Genomic DNA, 27074 nt, shown 5'->3' on the forward strand with positions numbered 1-27074 from the left:
ACAAAATATAATCACGAAATTCGTAGACTTTCTACGCTGTTTCTCTAGTTCGATAGACAGGTTTCCGAGGTCGACAAGGAACATCTGAATAGCATTGAAAATCTGATAAACGTAAACTGTGAAAATACTCAAGATATGCACAGAAGTTCGTATTATCTAAATAATACAAATAGTCAACCTTCATGTGAAAAAAAATCAGAAATGAATATTGGAAAACTATGATTAGTTTACAATTCAGTCGACGTTGATTTTTCCTAAATTTACTCTGATGCATGACCTCTTCTAAAGCCATGCTTTTAATAGCTATGTAAGCCTTGTTAAATAAATAGAGGATTTAAGAAAAAGTCGGCGACTTTCAAAGACGAATCATCGACCGTAAAATTTTCAGAAGAAATATTAGAGAACTAAGCGGAGATTTTATGAGTTTGCACAATGAAATAATAAACGTAAATCATAGTACAACTTAAAGAGATTACACAGTCTAGTTGTTCGACGCCGAGAAGCTCATCGCATATTCCGTTTTGTTCTAGGAATATCAGGCTTAAATCAAATAAATTGTTATAGACAATAAATACAATATTTACATAATACATGATAGTATAAACTTTCTTCAGGCGATCTATATTTATGATACTTACCTTGCTATGACTTTAAACTCATGTCTGTGTTGTATATAATAATAAAAACATCGATGTTTAGCTATCAAAAAATTAAGAAGCGAAAATTAGTATTATGAATTACATCCAAAAACATCCAAAATATAACCAGTAGCTATTTGTGTGTCCATGTATATTCGAGTTTTGCAAAAGCTATTATATTCTTCATCACATAAGGAGAAACCTTTCTAAAGTCTTAATATTTCTTTCTAGAAGTGCACTATATATATATATATATGTATATATATGTATATATATGTATATATATATTACCTCAAAATCTTAAATAAAACTTGAGTAGGTCGTATAGTTCAGGCATGTAAAACATGCGGCCCGCAAGAAGCGGAATTGCGGCTCCCACAGACAATTTTAAGCAACTCAGAAAAAATCAAGGAGAAAAACGAAAGGATCAAAATAAGAGCTGAGTTTGAAAAGTAGTAACATTTCCTACCTATCCTCGCTTTAAGAAAGCCTGTTTTGAGACTAAGTCCACCTATCGAAAGCTTACAACGTCACAAACACAACTGTAACGACTGCTCATTACTTCCCTTAGTTTACCTTTTCTTACGCAGGGCTCCTTTCTTAGCTCCACACCGATTTCTGGGGGTGTCATTTACTTCTTTTTCTCCAGCACACCAACACTTCTGTCTCAGCGGTAGCTCATCTTTTTCAATTCCACCTCGATGTTTTGCACCGACGCTGTAAGTCCTTCTTTTCTTTCTAGTTTGGATGTTTGTTTGTCGGAGGGACCATTAAAGCTAAATTACCCGTAATAGGACAAAAACTTGTCCCTTCGAAAAATCTAATCTTCGTCTGGCTGTGGGTTTTGTAAAGTTAAGCTTTGTTGAAATTAAAATAATAAATGGTTTCTGCTCACAAAGTTGAATTTATGTTATTTTTCATTTATAAATATTTTCACGCATTAATCAGAGAAATAACAGCAACAACGGCAGTAAAGAAAGCAATTCTATCCACAATATTATTTTTCTTTTAAAATTCAAAATTTTAATTCTTTTCATATTTTTACTTCGTTACATTTGTTTTAGTTAACATTTTTCGTTTTGTTTTTAATTTTAAATTATTTCTTTTTTATTTAAAGCTCGTGAAAACTGACAAAACATATTTTTGCAAAACCCACAACCAGCAGAAAATTCAATTTTTCGAAGGGGCAAGCTTTTTGCATTATCATCGGTAAATTACCTTCAGTGGGCCTTAAAATGAACAAATTACTTTTTTTTTACAGAATTTCCTGGCGTTCAATTTCTTCACATCTTTATATTGACTAACATTTTCATTGACTTGGACATTTAAGCGTTTCCAGCTTCACTCTTTTACCCACTTGTCAAACTGTTATTGTATTTCCCTTTCTGTTCTTTTCAGTGTTACCTTCTTCTATTTTCAATAAACCTGTCGATAAGCAAATTGTCTTCATAAAGTGATAAATAAAAAAAAAAACGTTGTGCTCGTGACGTTCTAAGCCTTTGATTGATGGTTTCAATGTAAAGAATAACTTTCCCAAAGCAAGGATAGATAAGAAATGTTAGCTATGTTCGAACACACCTCTTATTCTTTATTTATTTTACCTACTTTTACGTTTCTTGCTGTTTAGGCCCTATATCTATATTGCTTTTTACCATTGAGTACTTTTTATTAAAATTTACTTTTATAACTAAAAATATGAACCGGGTAATACTGTGCAGGGGTCAGGTTCCTTTGTGATAACGGGTTTTATTGATATTTTATAAATATTTGTCGTTGTGTTTGATTTGATTTTAACTTTTTAATTTCCAGGCTGCACATCATTTTATAAATGGCTGATGCTTCTGCGACTAATAAAAAAGAAAGGAAATGAAGAAGGCCAAGTGTTTCAAGAAAAATGGGAACTACAGAATTTGTGAAGTGAATGGAAATATATAGTGTTTAATTTGCAATAACCATTTTTTCTACGCCAAAGGCGAAACACCTACAAATACATTATTACAGGAATCATCTGCGTTATAATAAATATTAAGGCCCCATTCATGTTTCAATGCTTAAAGAATTGACGGTTTACTTGACACAGCAAAAGGCTTTTTTTACAAAAAGTCAGAAGTAAATGTCGCTTTCGTTACTACAAGCCATGAACTCAGTCGATTGATAGCGATGCATGGGAAATCCGATACCGAAGGAGATTTTGTGAAACAATGCCTTATCGAAACGGCCGAGGTTGTGTGTCCTGAAAAAGCACACTTGTTCAAAAGTATTTCCCTCACCAGAAACAGTGTTTCTGAACGGATTGATGAAATGTTACGTGACTTGAAACAAGAGTTGAAAGCTGAATCATTAAGATTTGAACAGTTGTCAATTGCAATTGACGAGACTGTCGAGATCACTGGGATATCACAGGTTGTGGTCTTCATAAGGGCCTGTGACAATAAATTAAACATTTATGAAGAACTGATTGAACTAATCCCAATGCATGACACTACAACACACCAGGAATCTTTGAGAACGCATGGATATGATTTAGATTTGAGTAAGCTTGTATGCTTGTCTACTGACGGTGCAGCGAATACGGTTGGCGGACATAATGGTGTTGCTGCCAAGTTACAAGCAAAGATAAAGAATTCACATCCGGGTTTGTCATTTACACATTTCGACTGTATTATTAATCAACAAAATTTTGTTCAAAAATTTTAAAATTGGATCATGTGCTAAGTTTAGTCATAAAGGCAGGGAACTATATAAGAGGTCGGCCTCTCAAACACCGTCAATTCAACCAGTTGTTAGAAGATATTGATAATCAGTTCACCAATCTTCTTTTCTATACAGATGTATGCTGGTTGTGATCTCACACAGTGTTGAAGACAAGGCATAATCATTTTTTGGGAGATTATAGGTGGAAACACTGATAAAATGAAAGATGAAAGTTTTCTCCAGGATTTTCATCTTGCCGTGGATATTACACCACAATAGAAACGATCTCAATTAGAAATTACAGGTAAAACAAGCTAATCGCTACGTTGTATTATGCCGTCAAATGCTTCATTCAAAGTTTATATCATGGAAGTCACAAGTCTCAAATGAACATTTAATTCATTTTCCTACGTGCAAAGAGCTAACGAATAGTACTAATACTAAGTCAGCACTAAGTGTTGCCAAGTATGACAGTCACTTGGAATTATTGTCAACGGAGTTTCAGAAAAAGCTTTCGAGATTTCTCATATTTTGAGCAAGAGTGTGCATTATTCACAGCGCCGCTTACTTTTGATGTTACCAAAGCAGCGAAAGTCTACAAATAGAATTCTTAGAAATGCAGTCAGATACCTTACTCAGAGCAACGTATTTTGAAGTGCGAATTCCTCATTTCCTTTCATACCTTCCGAAAATGTTTCTAAATTTAAGAAAGTTTGTCAGACGAGTTGTGGCAATGTTTGGTACCACCTATTTGTGCGAACAATTCTTTCCTTCATGAAATAAATAAATACTTCTCAGAGACCTTAGTTGACTGACACCCACTTATATTCTGTTGTAAAGCTCGGACATACACCGAACCATCAGCTAGACATACCAAAGTGTGTAAAGAGTAAGAGGTGTAAAACTTCCAGGCAAAACACGGAACATGTTTGAGTACTTGATAATAAATGTTCATTTTGAATTATTATAATTTATGTCCATTACATTTGTTGCATTCAAATACATGGCTATGTATGCTGCTTTTAAATTTTCGTCATATCGAACTAAAGAACAGATTTATATGTTATGCTAATTTCCTGTGTTATATTCTTTTGTTAAACTACAAGTACTTTTAACTTGAATTCTTGAATATGACCAAACTATTGCATGTTTCTTAATTACCGGTAAAAGAAACACATTCAGCAATGAGTGTTATTTAACGACTTAATATTGTAGGGGTGCACCCCTCATGCCAAAACTAACTGATTCCCGTGTCCCCGAAAGTCTTTGAGTGTGACATGCCTGGTATAGAGTATTTTTTAAAAAAAATAATTATACTATAGGAAAGTGTTAGTCAGATTATATATATATACATATATATATATATCATGGTAAACAACTGATGATCCCTTGAAAAATTAAAAAAAATGGTATTATAGTAAATTCGAGAGAGTTGATGCAGTGATTGCAGGTGATTAAATGACTTACTGACTAAGTGTTTTTTTTTAACGAATGATAAAAAGTAATTTTTTGTGTAGTTTCAAATGTTAAAAAAACTTCAAAGACTATATATATATATATATATATATATATATATATATATAATTATATATATATATATATATATTTGTGGGTAACTTTGGTTACACTTGAACAATAGTATAAGTAGTCCAAGCCTGAAACCTCGGAAACATTATTCTACTATTGCCATCGGTTATTGAGTTACGGTTATTACTGACAAAATCAAACTGAATTATGTGTTACAACATCCGTGAATGCTGCTTTGAAATCCTGAAACACCAAATTAACTTTGAATAGGTTTTAAATACTGACATCTATAGAAACAATGTGAACATGGTTATATTGTCTTTAATAAATAAATCGATGAGAATAAAATCAGAGTATATATATATATATATATATATATATATATATACATACATATATATATATATTTAAGTATTCTACTATCTTTAACATTATGCAAATGAATACTGGTTAGAATGCAATACTCGGAGATACTGTTTATTATGTCAGATATTTAGTTCAGTAATTATTACTTCAATGATGGCTGCAGGTATTCTTGCTGGTCGTGAGAAAAGTTAGTCTTCCGGTTATGATATTATTTCTGTTGTTTTTCTCAAACTTTGTGCAGCTTAAATTTCTTCCATCCACTTCATCAAAGTTAGATATTTTCTTTCTGATCTAAGCTTGCGTGTAACGCTTGATCAAATATTTTAATTTCCTTTTTCGTCTCAATGCCGGTGTTTCCTAGGGTGCTAGTCACGTTTCAACGTCGTTTCCTCTCTCTACACATATTAGTTCAATATATATTATTTAGAGTATTAATATTAATGCTGATGACGCAATCCCATTAACGGGTATAGCTCTTCTTCCATTTCTGCAGGTCTGTAAAAATATGCAGTTTATCTAGAAGTTTGTCTTGGCTCAGATGCGGCTATGAAATGGATTGCCTCGTTTAATCTTCTTAAGATTCAGCTATTGTAGTTCAGTTGCAATTGTGAGCCCGTTTCTTCCTGAGATTCCTATGGATGACTTCACTCTCAGTAAGAGATCGACTCCCAAATTATTGGTCGTCATTCTCATTCTCATAAAATCTTTCAATATATTAAAAATAAATGAATTCTGCTTCTTGTCATGTCGGTTACCACTAACGCTATAAACACTTTCTCACGATCGAATCTATTTTTCTCTCAGCAAATCTACTATTTAATCATGCATGGAATACCGTTGTCATATTTGACTGGTTAATCTGTGTCCCATTTTTTTTATTATTTTTATATAAATTGCAGAATCATGTCCGTAATTTAGTTGGTATTACCTTTCATCCTCACTAAAAACTCTCACTCGGAATCGTGATGTTTCTAGTTGCAGTCTAATAATAATACTATTCTAAGTGTTTCTCATAATTGTTTGAACAATTATTTGCTTTCTTTTGTTCTAGCTCGTTTAATTCGTTGTTCTGGAGGTATCCATCAATCTCTAGTCTTAATAGCTCCTTTAAATACAACTTCCTATTCAGTTGCCTTTTCCTTAAAACTGCACTATTACAGAATTCTCGTTCTGATTAATGTTTTCCTTCTATTCACATCATTGATTAAGTTGAATAGGCATATCATTACTTTAGAATAAGAATTATTACAATATAAATAGTTGTAATATATTGCGTAGTATTTTATAAAGTTCAAGAATCTTTATCGCAAAATTTCTTCGGGAAAAAGATGTTAGATTAGTTTAAGTGGCAAGATATTTTGTAAGCAAGGAAGCTGATCAAGATATCCGCTAAACTTTGAAGTGAAATTATCCTCACTTGTCTTCAGAATATCTCAAAAGAGAATTATAGTTTTCCATTATTAATTACCTTGATTTTATCAACTTTTATTTTGGATTAAGAATATTTTTCTCGGTAGATTTTTTTTCATTTTGACATCCACTATCATGTACACTCTAAAAATTGACTAAAAATGTTAGTATAAAAATATTGAAATAGGCAAATGATACATCGGTCTATACGATTGTTTCGAGTTTTACACAGCAGAACCTCGGGATACCGCATTAAAAATTAGATAAAAATACAGTAGAATGTATAATACACATGTGCATGATAAATGACTCACATCGTAAGGCGAGGCAACTACCCTAACTAGGAGTGGAAAACCTTCGTATTTCAATCATAGACTGAAAAAAAACACCGTATCCCAGGGTCACCGTATCGATGAGTACTATATTTCATATGCTTTTACATGTAACGAGAAATGTATGTATAATATATAATGATACTAGCATTTCAGCCCGGCGTTGCCCGAGTGTTTAGATGTGTATGTTGTGCAAAAAGAAAACAAAACAAAAAACGGTATTTTTAACAAAAAATTACCCATTATTATGACCCTTAAAATTTAATGTGTTGGGCTCAAATGAAGTTATTAAGTTAGATCACTGTCCAAGGAATCTATATACAAAATTGTAAGTGTTTGGGCCCAAAATTGTCGGAGGAGTTTGGTAGAATTCTTAATCGCCGAATTTCTATCCGACAACCGATCACATCGATTTTCCCAAATTTAAGTGGCCTGTATATCAAGTTCGAGTCTGCAGACTAAACATTTATTGCGTATAGAGTTATAGCGTATGGAAAGGTACACACACATACACAGAGACATACACAGACAGATACACAGGCACGTTCACGTTTATAGATATATAGATTTAAAATGTTATTTTAAAGTTAATAATTTTAAATAAGTGGAATGTTCATTAAATGTATATATATATATGTTTATATGTATATATATATATATATATATATATATATGTGAACTGTGAAGCAACTTTTTTATGCATGTGTGTGTTTATACTTGCCTTTTTTATGCCTGTGTATGATTATACTTGCATTTGTACTTGATTCTTCTTCAAATTCCACTAGAAGATCCATATGTACATAACGCTGCAAATATAAACATTAGAAGATAGCATACATATTTGGAGAATCTGTATAAATTTACTGAATACTAGGAATCATTTTCTACATATATTCAGCTTAACCAAAGAAGAAAGTTATTTTTCACAGCTTCTGAAGTGTTTATATTAAGGTAAATAAATCGTTAAGATATCGGTTCTAACTTAATATCACATTAAATCAATCTTTCTCAGCATGAGTAATATTAATATCCGGCGATTTTAAGCAGTGCATAAGATTGCCTACGTACAAATACCATTTTAGTAGTGTATGACAAAATATATTCCAACCTCATTTAATCATGTCTGATAAAAAGCATCTACATCTAATCTTTTTCGTGTATATGGTTATTATATTATATATTATTCGTAAAAATCTCTACATTTCTGATTTAATTCTCTTAGAATATATATATATATATATATATATATATATATATATATACCAGATTAAATGTAATTGTGCTTCAGTACTAGACGTATCTCTAAAATATAATGTACTAAATTTTCATGTAAACATAATTTCATTTTTCTCTGCTATTTAATATGTTTAGACGTTTACGATTATGAAACTTTATATTTTATACAGCAATTTGCCACCGTTTCTTTAAAATGTATTACATTAATGTTTCATTAATATGTATAATTATTATAAAAATCGTACATATATTACTGAGTTCTTATATATTATCTTAAACATATATTTAATTTTTGTTTAAATATATTCAAATGCATCCATAAACAAGCACACACAATGTTGTGTAGCTAATTGAGTAAGTGAAATTTAAGAAGTTAATGATTGCATAAGATGAGACGTCATTTCAAAAAGTCGATGTACTTGAGAAATCAACTGGCATGAAATGGAATAGTAAAGAATAAAATAATCTCAACTGAAATTGCGTTCTTACTGTTCTGACATATGAAGTTATTATCCAATTAAACTTATCAGTTCCTATTATAGGGTGTATCTGGACTGCTGTTCAATCTACGTTTAGATCTCATCCAGTACATATTTGTAACATTTGAACTTCCAACTAAATTGGGAGATGGAATTGTTCTCCTTTATATAACGACCTAGAAATATGAATTGATTCGATAATATATTCTTATAATTAATGTATATGACTAAAAATGTTATATAAAAACAACTTTTATATAACTAAAACATTTATATAACTAAATCTATTTTATATATCTAAAAATCGCACCTAAATTTTACACCACGAACATATTATAATTAAATTACAAGACTTTCTTATAAGTTCCAACATAATAGGCTATCACTAGTATGCCTTATTATACTTACTATAATATAAAAATTGTTTTAGTAAAGCTGGCGTTGTCAAACAAAAAAGAACGAACCAGTTAACGTTTTTTTTAGATATCTACGTTGTATTTGCGTTTTTAATAAAATTCACATATATAAATAAAAAAAGTTGATGAAATAACAACACAATGCAACTTAATTATAATTGTTCCTATTTTAAACCGTTGAATCAAATATATAGGTGTGTAGTGTCGGCTAATATAATAAACTTTATTGTTTTAAACACACCCACACACATATATATATATATATATATATATATATAATGTTTATGGATTTTAATGTTATATATGTATATTTTAATACATTTTTATGCACATGTGTATTGTATTTTAATGATAATTATTTAAGATTACTAAATGTCTATTCAGCTGCATAGCTTAATAAAGCAATGTGTTTATTAAAACAAAGGTATATTTTATTTGTCAACATGAAAATTAGTATTTAAATCTTTATTCGCTTTAACTTTTTGAGTACAATTTTGAATCCAGCAATAACATATTTAAGACGTTACATGAAGTTACACAATATTAATATACTTAATATCGAATTAGCGCATAGTTATTTACGTTTGTATTTTCTCCAAATTCCTGGAAAATAAACATATTTTCTTAGACGGAATTCATTCGTATCATATATTCTTATTGCTGAAATTTTAATAACGAAATAAACCATAGATTTGTATTAAATGTTGCGTATACATTTCCTAAAAACATAATATTAAATATTATATTATGCTTATCTTGAATTCCATTTCTGTGAGGTCCATATACTGCTAGAACAACTGATCTTTATCGTGCTACAGATTAATATTATGAATGAATAAAAATAGAATGGCAAAGTTATATTAAGAAAAGTTTTCCTAAATCTTACGCCTAATTATTTGCCCAAGTGAAAATTTTCACTTCAAACAAACTTATTGTCGAATATGCAGAAATCGCGAGAAAACTTTTACAGGATCCAATTTTACTCATTTCAGCATATCTACGATCGATTGTACTATGTCACGGATTCTGCATGTTAAAATGCGTCTTGTTATCCAATATATATATATATATATATATATATATATATATATATATATATATACATATATATATATATATATATATATATATATATAATCGCAAAAAAGGTTAGGTGTGTTCTGTCAGTGTAAGTGTTGCGTTAAGTGATAAATGAATTATTTCTGAGTCAGAATTGCTATAGACCTTATGTCTAGTGAGTTTGATAAACAGAAATGCTTTATCATGTCTAGTGTAGAGTATAAAGTAATAGAGAGCTACAGTTTATCACCCTGCAGGATTTTCTGAGAGAGTATTAATAAATGTATTCTTGTTATGTTGTTGTTTACGACAAAGTTGTTTCTTTTTGTGGGCACGGGCTTTAGATTATTTTATCAATTCTTATCATAATCATATAATAAATACTGGAAACGATATGCCCTGTATGTGGTCCGTATGAAGTTGTTAGATTGCATAATATTGGGACTAAAACTGCATTTTTAATTTGCAGTGTTTGCCACAATAAAAACATATTAAAGAAAACACACTTCTTTCAATTTTATACGTGGCCACTATATTTACATCAAGAGTATATCAGAGTCCTATATGCTTTCGTCGATAAACTATATTTTGCAAAATTTGATGATCTTATAATAATATGATATACAAGCGGATAAGGGATTTATGTTATGCTTTCAAAAGTGCACACCTATCAAGATAATATCCCAAATATTTCAAGGCTTTAAAAATACACACTGGAAGCCGGTAATAGAATATAACAGATATTGATATGCTTGATGTTTTATTCAGTATTACAGCTAGGTTTGTAATTATTATCGATTTCATTTGTAAAATGTATATTTATAAAATTTCTCGAACAGTTTACATATCCAAACATTTACTAAATTCAGTTTTAACAAAAGATGAATATGATGCAACTAATATCAACATAAAATACACGTATACGTGTGTTCGTTCGACCCACACATTTGAAGAGACATGTCTGCTTTTATTTACATTATGGGACGTAGAGAGAAAAACACACGTAATCACTCATTTATATAGTAACGTATATAAGAAAGAAAAAGTAACGCTAAGTTACACAAAAACTTTTGGTCACTAGAAAATAAGTAACAATCTGGAGCCATCTACAGCTCTTACAATTTTCAGAGTATAAAAACATGATCTCAGATAAAATTAATATGTGTTATTCATTGATAATTTTAACGATGCCCGATCCGATTTCTTAATTCAAAGCAACTATTTTATCAAAATGTGCCAATAATGATGCTAGTAATTCATAACTTGTCTAGAATCGTCAAAAGTTCGTTTTTTTTGAAGAAATTAAATCGAGTGTGACAAATAAGTAAATTCATAATATGGTTTTACGTTTGATGCATAATTGGAATCTACAACAGTGCACATTATGCTAACTAGTATGAATTTTCGGAGTGTATTTTATTAAGTACATTTCAGGTCAACGGCGGCAAACTAGAGTAGATTCCGTGCATATAGCGTTCATTAGGGGCAATAGTATTCACTAGGCAGAACACTATATGAATATACGTTCTTGGACTCGTAACACCAGTAAACTAACACGCACCGGACAATATATAAATCTAAGTATTTTCCTAGAGATTTTCAGCTTGCCTATGATTATACAAGAAAGTAACTCTAATAGGTAAGCATGAATTAAGTTAGATTCGATTTACTCTGTTTCACCGTGAATGGACTTACATTCCAAAATGAAACGGTTTGCAATTGTAACAAATATCTATTTTTACATGGATGAGTTTATTGGCTAAGTTAATCATCAGACCAACAGCAACTCAGACATGCAACTGGAGGGGAATGGCTCACGCAGAAACACAATAAAGGAGAATGAAGTAAAGGCCGCGTTTTTATGTATACACTATTTACTATTTAATATTTTCTTGATGTATCATTTGCAACACGTCACAAGGGCAACGAATACGCGTTTTTTTAAACAACTGGTCCAAATACTTTGGCCATGTTTGTTTAGTAAATATTTTTCGTAAAGTGATTAATTTATCCGTACGTATATACTTTCTTTGGATACTTATTATATTTACATACGTAATAGTTAAACAAAAAACTTTCGCTCTAAATCAATTAGATTGACTAGTTTTATCTTAATAATATTTGTTATCGCCTCATTGCTAGGAAGACAAACAGAAAAAAATAGATGTTCATCACTCCTTCAACATAAAAAACAAAAAATTAACAAAGCCCGATTTGAAAATTCATGAGTAATGCTGCATATGTCATCTATGCTTCAAATCTACGTATATTAAATATAATTAGACTTAAAATATTGTAATTATGTTTAAATATTTCGATTGGGCTAGGGAAATTTGTATATTACGATGCACATAACACCAGTCTTAGGGCATTAAACGTTCCAATATAATGCTAATCTTTTTTCTACTATCTCAATACAGTATAAAGGAATAATCACATTGACACAGCTTGTTGTGTTTCGACCAGACGAAAAAGAAACACGAGTATACACATCGGAGAACAATAAAAGTGTATTTAACTCCAAATAAATGCACATATAAAATAAGCAGGTTGCAATACAAATGCGTTTGCGGCTTTTTAAGAAGTCCAAAAAAGTTCTTATTTTAACGTCTTCAGTTTGACGGCCCCATTCAAGTTCGGAAATAAGGATGATGCAATGATAAGTCTTTTCTCCACATTGGTTTGAACGAAAGAGAGAGTTTAAAGGGAATCTCTAGTCCCGCTTAATAAATAGGGTGCCCTGATTGGACGATGAGCGGCACCTTTGACCAATGAAACAACGCCTTATTTAAAGTGTTAGGAAAGAAAATGAGAAGCTGAAAAGGGAAGTAACTCTAGTTTTTTTATGAGCTACCCACTAGATCACAGAAGTAAAGCAACGATGAAGCTGGCGAGGACTAAATGGGTGATTTTTGTGATATCAAGCTTCTGTATGTGCTTCTGATTATCTCAGCATTTTCAGTCGTCCTGAACTTCTCTTTGCCACCCGACCCGAACAGTGCTGATTCAGGGGAAGTGTGGTTGTGATTGCGAAACCCTGGCCATACAGTAATACACGCAGTTTTACTTACAGGGGATATCCCTTGTCTTTTGTGACTGGACGAATTAATTGAGTATCATCTCAATGCGTTCCGACACAATTAACGTCGTTTGTATATAATTGCTGTTATATATTTTTCAAACTATATGTATTTAATCGCGAAGTAATTTTCTTACCGGTTTTGTAGGTGCTTTGAATCAGAAAAGCTATTTTATCAGATAAGTAACCGGTTATTTTAAGGCAATAGCTGTCCATTTTATTGTTATTCAATGTTTAACAATAAGGGATATTTTTGTAATACCTTTGTTTTAACAAGAAACGAACATGTTTGACAGTTGTACGAACTGGCTTGACACAACAGCTTACACCATTGAAGATTGTTTACTTCTTGTTTAAATGATTGGCTACAGTTTTCTCGCCCAAGGCCAATTTCCTAATTAGATTGTTGCCGACAGCAATTTAATTATCCTTTATAGAAGCAAGCAATTAGTACAAAAAGAGAAGCCTGGATGTTATAAACGATTTTATTTGTGTTGGACTCTTTAGCCTATGCTTTAGCATTCGCTAGCTTTATAAAGGGTGCTGTGCGAGATACCACAGATTCTCTACTAGATATATACATATAAAAATATTTAATGAGGAAATATATAGATTATTAGACGACCGACGACCTGTTGTGTCATTGTATATTATGGTTTGCTATTGAATATTAAATATAATCATTACTACAAAAGTATGCGCACTTGCGCGTACAACAATGGCCACTTATTTTAACATAAAGAATTACATCGCTACTAATCCAAAAATACTTATTTGCGTTTATTTTTTTTTTTTACAAAGGAGTTACAAGTAATCAAGGCCCGGGCGCCACTTTATGATAAGGTTTAATGAGTTTACACTAGTCAATGGAAAAATATCAGAGTAACCGTTAGTAGTGGAGATTTGGTAAATTGGATTACCTAAGTGTATAAATAATCAAGAACTTCTTAACGTTGGACTTGAAGACAATATTGTGTATTTAAATATAATATTCGTTTTCAACATAACTGAAAACTATTAAAATTCGTTTCATTAACAGAAAAATATTAAGGTCGACAAATGAACACATATTTAAAGAAATGGCAGAAACACTACAGGAAGACCTCTGATCCGTAGTGGAATGGGGACATAAATGGATGGTCACCTTCAATGCTGCCAAGGCTAAACTATTTTCCTTCAATTATTACACGGAACCTTCCATACCGCCAATAGCAATGCCCAAATACTCTTTACCTGAAAGCACATCTTTTAAACTCCTCGGCATAACGTTCACAGGAAACATGAGCTGGACAAATTACATTGAGAACAGTGCCAGGACCGCTGCGAAGTTGATGGGTTCTCTCTACCGTGCTAGAAAGCTATTAACGCCTGAAAGTATCCTATACCTCTATAAGGCCACCATTCGCACATGTATATAGTATTGTTGTCATATTTGGACTGGTGCCTTTGCCATTAGTCTCTCGCTCCTAGACAAGGTTCAAAAGAAAGTCGCTAATCTGAAAGGTCCTGAACTGTCAGCTAAACATCAGCCTCTGTCACATCGACGAACTGTTGCATCCCTCTGCCTGTTCTACAAGTACTTTAACGGTGAATGCTCTGACGAACTGCAAGCACTTCTGCCCCCTTGACGTAAATACCCCCGAAAAACCCGCCAAGCAACTAAATCCAGCCCATTCATAGATCCCTAGATGCAAGAGACCCTTCTACTCAATATTTTCTTCCTACAACAGCTCGACTTTGGAATTCCCTTCCAAGTCCCTGTTTCATCGACTGTACATGCAGAAGTTCAAGTGTAACGTGAACCGATATCTTCCTGCCCAACTTCCTACACAGTACTCCTGATGCTTATGTCACTGATAGTAGCCCCCTACGACAATGCGGTAATGTGCTCTGTTTGAGGTGAAAATATAATTTTAAAAAATAGAAGCTTTTACTTATCTATTTTGTATTAAATTATTTATTTTGTCTTTCATTTTAAATTTTAACAAATATTTGAAATAGATTTTTCATTTTGTTATATTTATAAACGTTTAAATTTCTCTGTTTTTTTTTTTTACATTTAAGATTCGCTTGGCTATATTTTAGTTTAAAACTTTTTCATACGGGAATGTTTAAGCTAAAACAAACGAACAACATTAACCATTACAAAAACATTTATTAAACAAGTTCGACTTTATAATGCTTTATCTACAGCACATGTTACGGTTATATCTCATAAGTGTAGTGGAACACTTGACGCGATTTATTATCAGAAGCCTTTGATAGAATATGCCATGTAGGTAACTTCATAAGATCTCCAGTTACGGTATAGCTTGAAAAGTCTTCTAAATTAATAAATCATTTCTATCTGAGGTTGCTAAGAGTGCTCGTTGTTGGGAAGATATCAACAGCTCACAGTATTAATGCTGGAATCCCTCAGGGGTCTATCATGGGCGCTACTCTCTCCCTGATTATTAATCTTCTTCCAAATAATATCCTTGGACCATTGGTATATATTTATGCTGACGACACGATAATATATGGCAGTTCATCAAAGACCATCATCAACAAAGTTCTCTCTGATTCCCTCTCATCTGGTCTTGAGCATCGGTAAAATGGGGAAAGAGGTAATCGGCTACTTTTAATGCATCTAAAACCAAACTCCTGTCTTTACATCATAAATGCTTTGATCACTAGCTGGAATCAATTTTTTTACAAGGTTGTCACAACTTATCAAGGCCCGGAAGCCACTCAGGGATAAGGGTTATTGTATGTACAGTACAGTAGTGTGGAGATATAATCCAGTGTCTACTTAAGGAGTCGGTTCATCAGGAATTTTTTTACGTTGGAGTTGAAGAAATCCAAGTTGTAGTAAGGCGGGAAGCAGGCAGACAGAACAGAGTTCCACATCCGTGCAGTTCTAAGAAAGAAGCATTGTTTATGAAATTTACGTGTTGATTAAGCTGAGATAGGGAGCGGGGACATTTTTGACAGTGGTTTCAGCTAGACGGGTGCGTTTTGTAAAAGATTGGGTAGCTCAGAGGAGCACCTACTATAGAAATAACGATAACACAAGGATAGGCACGCAACGTCTCTTCTGTGGGAGAGAGGTTGCAGGGAAGAGAAGAGGGCATCCCCCATTAACACACGAAGTCTATTTTGTACTCTGCCAAGGCAGATTAGGCTGTTTTTAGCAGTTCCTGGCCAGATATGGCAGCAGTATTACATCCTTAGACTTACTTGGCTGTTATATAGATAGAGAATTGCATCAGTAGTGAGATATCTCCTGGTGCGGTAGAAGGATCCCACCATCTTTCCAGCGACGCTGGCAATTACTTAATGTACGTGTTCCATTTAAGATCAGGAGTAAAGGTCAAGCACAGAAGCTTTTCAAAATATGGGGCTTCTCCTAGACGAGAACCATCGATTTCAATCGTTGCCAGATGGGGATCAGAGCGTTGATGATGTAAAGAAATGAATTTGGCTTTAAATGCATTAAACGTAACCAGCCATGTTTTCCCCCACTGAACCATGCGCTCGATATCAGAGGAGAGAGAATCAGAGAGAACTTTGTCATTTACAGCCTTTGATGCGTTGCCGTAGATTGGCGTGTCATCAGCATAGATGTCAACGAATGATTTAGGTATGTGTTTAGCGAGATCATTGATGTAGATCAGGAAGAGGGTTAGGCCCAGGATGGATCCCTAAGGGACTCCAGCATTAATACTGCAGGCCTCTGATTTTTGTCCATCGACCACTACTCTTATGAGCCTATCAGAGAGAAATGATTTAATGATTGAGAAAACATTTCCAGTTATACCATAGCTGGAAATATTGTGAAGAATACCTTTATGCCATAACTAGGTCGAAGAATTTGATACGTCAAGAGCAATTGTCCCAGAAAGGAAGCCTTTGTCAAGAGATTTGCTCATCCAGTGTGATATAATCGTTAGCACATCTGCGGTAGATCTTGCAGAACGGAACCCATATAGCGTGCCACTTAGAAGGTAATTTCTGCTGATGTGATTGACTATTTCTCTATTGGGATTCCAGCAACTTACTTATACCACACAGGCGACGTATTGGTCTGTACAAAGAGGAAGATGACTTATCACCTGAATTCTTAAATACAGAGCATACAGATATGGTTTTCCAGGGTGTTGGAATGCACTTCTCCTTAAGGAAACGCTTAAACAGTTTCCTAAGTATGGGTGTAAGTTCTGGGTGAAGCTTTGTAACACTATAATTGGGATGCCGTCAGGGCGAGTTGCTTTACTGGAATCAAGGTTCTTGATTAGCTTGGCTACCTCACACACAGATATTTGTATGTTATCTTGCTTGGTCTGTGTTATAGGAGGAAATATGAGGAGTTGATTTCCTTCGTCACATAGGGTAGACTTAGCTGCAAATGTTCTTGGCAAATAGGTTGGCCTTTTCGGATGCTGACGAGATGACCTCTGGTACATTGATAATGGTTGGGAAAGAATGCACACTTCTGTCTAGGATCCTATTTGTTATTTGCCAAAACTGGTGGAAACAAAGCTGCTGATCAGTTACTTTGGATTTAACAGACTGAGCATACATTTCTCTTGCATTTTTTTATTACTCTTTACAGTGGTTGCTGGCGTTCCTGAAAGCAGCCTAAGTAACAGAGCATCTATTACGCTATGGAAAATATATATTTCTGTGCGCGATGGGAGCAGCACATTCTGGGGAGAATCATGGCTAGCTGTAAGGGTTTTGTGGGAATTTTTCGGATGGTATGAATCGGTCTATGCCTAGACTTAACCATTCGGCCAGGTCCGATACCATAGATGATACATTCTTTTTAAACATGGAATGGAGAGGTTGATCATATATGAATGTCCGGAAGCTATCCCAGTCAGCCCTGGAGTATCGGTATACTGTACAGTGGAGGGGTACGTCTGAGGACTTATTACATTTCATTTTTATCTTAACTGATACGATGAAGTGGTTGGAGGATCCTAGAGGAGAAAGAATATAGCTCAGGGGAAGTTGAGAGAAAAAGGTCTAGAAAGCTTGCATACTGACATGTAGTATCGTGCACACGGGTGGGTTCGCGAACAATCGGAGTGAAGTCATAAGCAATGGAAAAATCATGACAGATCATCCCCTCATTGTCTGTCTTATTTGAGTGGGTCGGCCATTCCACGTCATGGACGTTTAAGTCACCACTTTGTGAATGTTAGCCGAGGGATGTGCAGAAAGGAGGTTGTCTATTTTCTCAGATATACGCTTAAAGATAGTAACTCCGCATTTATAAGGCCGATAGAGGGCAAATATTAATGCAGTGTTGTAAGCAAGTGCAACCTGGAATTAAACATAAGGTAAATTAGGATCTGCTCTGTAGGTATCCCTGCCATACAGGAAGCCATCTTTAATGTAGGCACATATTCCAGTTCCATGGCGATCTTGGGGGGCAGATTTAGATGTTAAGTTAGAGTATTCTTTGATTATGAACTCATCTAGGGAAGTGGTCGGTCCTATTCCAGTTTCGCTTAGAAAGAATATGTCCGGTTTCTTCTCTTTTGTCAATTGAAATGCATGGCTCTCATCTTGGAGGAGGGGGCTATGCTTTGGCAAGTTTCTGGGCTTGAGTATTACTCCTGATATGAAATGGAACAGGTACATCAAATATGTTGAGATAGTAGTTGTAAAGGTCTTGGATCCTTATATCAATCTAGTTGATATCTCTCTGCTTATGCAATTCTCTATCTATATAAGATTCAGGTACGTCTGTTGTCATATTTGGACAGGAGTTTTTTGAAATCACTTTCCTATCCTTGACAGAGTTCAAAATAGACTTCGTATCCTAGTGGAGGATTCTCTTTTCTCGTCTTTGAAACCCTTTTCTCACAAACGACACGGTGCAAGCCTGTCTTTGCTTTATCGTTATTTTCACGGCAAGCACCTATCTGAACTCCAATCTATGCCCCGCTCGCCAAACTTTCACGAGAAACACTCGTCTAGCTTAAAGTGCTATCAATAATTTTCCCCACTCTTTATCCGAACATAAACCTAAACGTAGATTTCATTAACAAATCTTTTTTTTTATCTGCAACCTGTGGAACTCTGTGCCATTTTCTTACTTTCCAGATAGCTATAATTTGGTCATCTTCAAGTCCAATGTAAACAAGTTCTTGATAAGCCGTTCCCATTTAGTAATCCAGTTTACTAAATTTCCACTACTAACAATTACTAACTCATTGTCCCATTGCCCACTGTATACTTACATACCCTTATATTTGAGTAACATCTGGACCTTGTTAAGTGGTAAACAAACAAAGTTTATAACATAAAACAAAAATTGAATACATCCCATAATAAACTTTTCAAAGGCAAGATTGTAGTTTTACTATGCTACGAACATTGTTTCATTTAAATTCAACCTAGTTAAAAAGAAATATTACATTTCACTCTACAGTGAATACCTTTCCAGAGTATACGTTGTAAGGCCCTAATATCCTCTTCCTTTTTTGTTGATACTGTTTTTGTAAACATAAATATTTTGGGGCGGTTTTAGTCTCCGACATCGTCGTATGAAAATGTCTTTAAATTGTATTAAATTCTATAAAACATGCGAATGATATCATAGTTCTTAATACATTTGTAGAATTTCCTTAACAATTTATGATGTGGTTCGATTTTTTCTTGTTTAAATAAAAATTAAAATACTCTTTTCTCCCGGGAACTAATAAGAAAAACAAATGAGCTTATCTGAAAAAATATAAGCGTTTTAAAATGTCAGTTCAACAATATAAACACACATCTTTCAAATCGATTAAATCGTAAGATTTTTGTTTTGCTTTTGTTTGAAACAGATTCGGACTTGTAATTAAAAATACAAATATAATTCGTAAACTGCCGATGAGAAAAATGCTAAAGAAATTTAGTTTTTATTTTCATATTTAAACGCAAGGAAATAGATTAAACTTTCATGGCTTTGTTTATATTTTATTATTTTTCACATCGGATGTTGTTATCTTGATTGATAGTTTCAATGCTGAAACAAGACGATTTGGGTTTCATAATAGAATAAATGTTCGCAAATAACTTTGTAGCTAACAGTTAACTTAGGGCAGATCGCTGGATTTGATTGATTTTTTATGAGGTCACGTCAAAATGGTTTACCAATGCAGACAACTGCAGTGCTGAGCGTCTATCACAGGAAAGTAAATAAGGGGGAATTAGAAATATGACTTTCTCTTGGAGCGACGTTTGAAAGTAATAGTCAGCTTGTTTTTGAGACTGAGAGATCAAGGACGTTTATTGAAATTTAGTCTAGTTAATTGCAAGACCTCTAAGATGAGAAGTTAGCAATGAAAACGTAGCAATGCGTTCTGAAACCACTGTAGCAAATGTGACATAGAAGAACCACTGATTCAATCTTACTTGTCCAAAACAAAATAATTCCTTACAGAAAGTTATCGAATAGATAGAGCAGCAGTGCAGCCAAACGACACATGGTTATGAGTGGACGCTAAGAGGAAGGATTAACCAGGTGCTCGGGCGACTTATTGAAATGTTCTGATGTTTGTCTTGTAGAAAAGGCTTTATATAACAGTCAATATGCATATGAATCTAAAATAGAAGATTAAGGTAGACCGGGGTTTAATATATTGTATGTGAATTATGTTACTGAATTAAATACTTTGACAAATGACTATATATGTAACAAATAAGCATATTAATATGACGAACCATTAGCACAGTAAAAATATTTAACAGAAAATTAAAAACAGTAAAACAACGCTGGGAAACACGTTCATATAACATATTTTGTTTGAAACAGCATATACGAACTGAACTGTTGTTCTTTGCTACTCTTGTGTTGATAATATACGTTATCTTATCATATAATCCAATGTACAATATATTAATTAGTTTTTAAAAGACCCTGAAAGATAAGACTAATACTCAATCTTAAATGGCAATAGATTAATCAAACAGCTAATTAGGTGATTCTAATATGGCGTTTCCAAGATAACTGAAGTATCACAGCGAAGAATTTATGCTTTCCATTTGAATTTTTTGCTATAAAATCTTTCTTTGGAAAGCAATAAACACTCTGAACCAACCATAATATATTTCGTTGATATTTCTCTTTCATGATCAAAGATACATTCATAGTTTTAAATTCAGTATCTGACAACATATTATTGGCACACAAATTAGTCGCATATCGTTGGTTACATAACATAGTTGTCAGCTTTTCTACATTATAAAGTTACATGCGATTGTTTTTAATAAAATGTTTAAAATATCTATAATGCAGTCTTCTTTAAGGCGACACTTTTATCGTTCCACCCTGCATTTTTATTTAAACAGATTTCGTATTTATTATTATAGAACAACTTCCGTATTTATTATATGGTTGCCCGATCATTAAATACGCTTACAGATAATATTTTAGTTATTCAGATTTCCTATTTAGCATTCTGGAGCTAATTATCTGTTTCAATGGTCAAAAAACACTTGGGTGTTATGTACTTTTTAGCTCATCAGCAGTATTTACTATTATATTACCTTAAGACATATAGATATTTTTTGTCAACGCATCTTTACGTATCAACGTATATTTCGAAATGCGTAGATATACTGTCGTTCATTGGACTCCACTTCGAAGGAAACTCAGGAGAATTTATTCTAGAATAAATAACTCCAGAAATCCTTAACGATGGCGAAAATTTCTATGGAGCCAGCTGAAGACGTAGTTCCACCTTGTCAAAGCGTACGTCGAATTAATTTTCAGTTCACAACTCTTTGATCCTCACTGGTGATCCTGGGACTGACTGCCTATGTCTATCTTCGACGCTTAGGACAGATGTGCGTTGTCTGCCACATTGGGGGCACTGTCTACTCTTTCGGTGGAGCCGGATATAACTCATTCTTGTGCGAATTCCGCAAAAATCAAAAGACAGATCATGGTCTCTCGTTGCCGTTTTACTTTGTCAGAGGATCTGCAAAAAGTACCGAATATATGCACGCAATAGAAATAAAGATTAGTTAGCAAGGCTCATAAAACTTGATCTCACAAAGTGTTAAAAAAACTCTCCATTATACATGGGGACACCACATTTTCAATAGTATGCTTTCAGGTTCTCTTTCTTTTATTCCGTCTGTCCTCATGTTTCTATCATCTAGTTATACTATTTTACCTACCCCTCAACAAAAGATATAAAACATTGATGAATTCCAATCTTCCAAAGAAGGTCCAGCATGCACACTGATCAAGTCATTGTATACTTTCAGCAGAGTACCAGCCACAAAACTTAGTTTTCTGGTTATCCTATTGGTTATTATTTTTACATTGCTTTACGCGTCTAACAAATCAGCCAATCTATTACATTTCTACAGCCTTCCAAATTTTGCATTAAGGCAAACGTCATTTTGAAACATTGTATGTCTTGATGTCTCGAATTGCTTGATGAAATCGATAGTATTAAGCCATATTTATTCGGGAGAAAACACATTCGTCTCGACAGTGTCATAATTCTGATAATACGGTAGACGATTGCATTTCTTATAAACAATACGATTAGGAGCAAAACCCCGTTAGTATTTGTTCCATCTCTGGACAGTCACCGCACAGATTCTATCAACAACGCATACTAATTAAAGCAATACAACATAATTCAAGCTATGTATCTGATATTTCATTTAATCGTGGCCTGTTATTTTTAAGGATTCAACTAATTATAAGACGGTGTCTACTCAGATCTTCCCAATTGCATTCCCATGTTCCATGCTGGAAAGATTTTCATCCTAATTATATATATATATATATATATATATATATATATATATTTGCATAGGTACCTGTGTGTGTCTGCGTTTGTATTTGTGTGTATGCCTATATGTATATATAAATATAAATAAACATATTATATTACTCGACTATTTATATTTAGTTTAAAGTTACAAGAATTAAACTTATAACTATTAAACCAAAAGGAAAATGGATAGAACTAGTAATTAGCACTTTAAAAAATGTTTAAACGTGTATATATATATACATATACTTAAACGTATATATATATACATATACATGTATATATATACATGTATAAGGTTAAATATATTTATTTTAGTTCTATCCTATATTTATATAAAATAATAATAATAATAATGTATATATATATATATATATATAATTTAGAAGCATTGTAACGATGAAATGTTAATAATTCTATAATTATAAATTTTACATATCTTTGTATTATAACAGTAATCTGAATATTTATAATTAAATAACATAATTGAAAGAAAACTAATAATAAAAGGTGTAATTACGTATAATAGCCTCATTCAAATTGGTATTACTATTAGATGTAATAAAAATAATGGTAGTAGTAATAATGACAAGAATGTTAAATATTAATCGTATTATGTATGATTTTATAATATGAATTCTATGTTATTAGACGTAATAGAGAGTAAAATTATTAAAATCCTCAAGTCACTTTTGTGAGTTCATGAAATCTTATGAAAACAATTTTTCACTCTTCAGATATCAGCGCTATAGGGGTGGATTAACCTAATATTGTATTAGACTTATTTTCCAACCGGAGTATTTCTCTCTCTGAAATTACTTCTCCACATGGATTATTATTTTGTTTCCTTCGCTCTACAATTCACACGTTTCACTGACTTCCAAATTTTTACTATTGGCTTTTTAAAAAATTATATTGCGCTTTTCGAATTTACCATCGAGCGAGTCTTCATTCATGCTGAACATTTTACACTAGGTTTGTTTTTGGTCTCTTCTCCATTTGCACCTTTTTACACGGGTTATTTACTGAGCACCGTATCTCGTAATTATTGACTAACGATCATATATTGCTGATTCATTAAATGTCTTAACCAGCAAATTTTATGTCTGATATTTCTGTTGCTTATTTCTTTCTCTACTCTTATAAGAGGAACAGCAAGAATGTCATTCTTGGAAACACCGTGGAATAGTGTTTTTTGAAACTTCCGTTTGGAGTATTTTATACAATAATAAATTTAATTATTTTACGACTTGCCACTTCTAGGCGACTTGCTGACCAGGTTAAAAAAAAGTCTACAGAAAATGGACTCTGATTTATGAAAGTATGATAGGTTATAAAAAGGAAGGGTTGTAAAGAGATAGCTTCGGATTTGGGGGTATCAAAACCAAAGCGAAATATGATGAAAGTAAAAATAAAATGGATAAATCCCATAATTTATTATACCATACCGTTTCACAATATTCTTTGGATCAATATTAAAAAACCTTGTTAAACTTTGTGAAATATGCCCATTCCATGGAGGTCAGGTGCGAACGAACACCCCATAATTTTATTATACCATATTTCTTCAAACTGAAACATAATTATCAAAGTATACTTACGCAGAGAGTTATGAAATGTCTTTATTAAAGTTTGTGCCTATTTCCATTCTATATAGCACAGGCGCGAACAAAGCCCCCCCCATAATTTTATTATACCATACCTATTTAAGTTAAATCATACTTATGAAAGTATTATTATGTACATCTATATCAAAAACACAAGTAAACGTTTTTTTTAATTTTTTTATTTTTGATTTCCATACTTTGTGGACCAGGCGCGTACGCAACCCCCACAATTTTAATGAATCATCATTATGCCAGATCAAACATACCCATTCCTGTGTCTCGATACATCTTCTATCATTATATGTGATCAGTTTTCTATAATAGTCAACCATATAGCAGGGTTGCGGAATCGGATGGTAAAAGTCCGACTCCGACTCTGACTCCGACTATTAGAATTACTAGGATGCCGACTCCGGCCCCGACTCCTTTAATATCTTCAACTCCAACTCCGACTCCCGACTCCGACTCCCGACTCCCAACTCCTTGAGCCTATGCGAAAATCTATTTTGCAGATCCATATACCAGCCCCCCCCACATCTATTCAGCATGCATTTTATAATTACTTTTCATGTATATCATTTTCGACGTTCAACATTCACTTGTATGATAAATATACTCACATAAAAACTCAACCAGCTTTACAGAATAAGTTTTGATAACAAAGGGATAAAAAGATAACAATTAAATTTTATTATGCTATCAGTTCAAAATAGAATACAATATTTAGGGATAGGGAAACCTCTTTAGGTAATGTCATTTCGAAGCCAAACGTTTCTCATCAGAAGAAGGGGATAAAGACATTATACAGAGAATAATATTTTAAAAGATAATATTGCGTTTATGGAATGAGGATCAAAGGTAAAAATTGGAAAAAAGCTATAAAGGGCTATAGTAGCATGAATTGCTTATTATTGAAATATCATATATATATATATATATATATATATCCACATACATACATACATACATATACATACAGAGGTATACATATATATATACATATATATACATACATATATATACACATATACATATATATATACACATATACATATACACATATACATATATATACACATACAGATATATACACATACATATACATACATATACATATATATATACATATACATATATATGCATATATACATATATATACATATACACACATGTATATATACATATATATAATATATATGCATATATGTATATGTATATATATATATATATATATATATATATATATATAAAAATACACAATGGTATTATTTATGCTCATGATCAATTACCAGCCTATCAGCATATTCAAATTTGTCATAGCAGAGTTGCACTTCAAGCTATATATGTTCTATTTTCCTTTGTACTCTCTCCTCTCCCGAAAACTCATGTTATTGCATTTGTCCATTCTCATAAATCTTCTATCACAATATTAAAAAAAAATCAATCTATAAAAATATCTTATTTGTAAACATAAAAAATAGGCTTTATTTATAATTATAGAATTGAAAGTTGCAAATAAGAATTTAATAATTTGCTCTCAAAAACAAGATGTCTTCAGTGACCTTCTCTTCCATTGCAGCCCTTTGGTCTGTCCTCATTAGCCTTAGCGCTGAAATCAAACGTTCAACACTCACTTGTGTTGGAGGAAGTGCTGCTGCAAACATTGCAGATTCTTTCACTATCGCAGGGTACCGCTTTATAGCTTCATGAACGTTTAACTTAGACTTTCTATCTAGTTGTTCTACTTGATGTAATGCAGAATGAAAGTCTAGCTTGAAACTTCATAAGGCTTTATTCACTGAAGATGGCGTTTTAGCTGTTTCCTGTAGCTTAAGCCGCTTGGAGCTTGCTTTACGATCTTCTTGATCAAAAAGCTTTTCAAAATCCTCTTCACGCAGGTTCCCACTAAGTCTGTGTGTTGAAATAGTGACTGGATCTTCCGTAGATGCCTTTGAATTTAAGCCCAAAATCCTCACAGCAAGATCACAAAGTGCCAATTTCGCTTTATCTTTCTGAGTATCAGATAACACTCTATTCATTGGGCCTACATATACTCCAGGATGTTCACTACATTAAAAAAAACAACCTTTGCCATCGTAGGACATTTTTTTTCACAGGTTGAAAACTTTCTGTTGTTAATGTTTGCTAATAAATAAACCCAATAAACTTTGCTGTAGTGTTAACATATGCTGTATTTTAAAAAAAGGTGATTAACGCTGACAATTAAATGGAATAATAAACGTTGAAAAAAGTAATAAAAACAAGTAAAATTATGAATGTTGGCTTTGGGTGGGGGCATGTACGAAGGAACAACAGTCATTTGTTAAAGTGTAGAATAATTTACAGTCGGAAATTTGTAAACAATAACAAAAATCAACAAATATCTGATACCAAATGCACTAAAATTCAAGTATCTTTTATACCTGCTGAAACTGTGATAATTTTATTTTTATTTAAT

General features: G+C 32.8%; 1 protein-coding gene across 1 annotated transcript; it reads left to right on the forward strand.

Annotated features, from left to right (window-relative positions):
• The first annotated feature begins 2798 nt into the window (after positions 1 to 2798).
• Positions 2799 to 26326, forward strand: LOC145278285 (general transcription factor II-I repeat domain-containing protein 2-like). The gene is made up of 2 exons (XM_080130578.1): positions 2799 to 3273; positions 26196 to 26326. Exons 1-2 carry the CDS (start codon positions 2799 to 2801, stop codon positions 26324 to 26326), a joined length of 606 nt encoding a protein of 201 aa, XP_079986704.1.
• Positions 26327 to 27074: the final 748 nt, after the last annotated feature.

Source organism: Euprymna scolopes, chromosome 6, assembly GCF_053919585.1.
Source record: "Euprymna scolopes isolate OS-2025 chromosome 6, ASM5391958v1, whole genome shotgun sequence".
NCBI lineage: Eukaryota > Metazoa > Mollusca > Cephalopoda > Sepiida > Sepiolidae > Euprymna > Euprymna scolopes.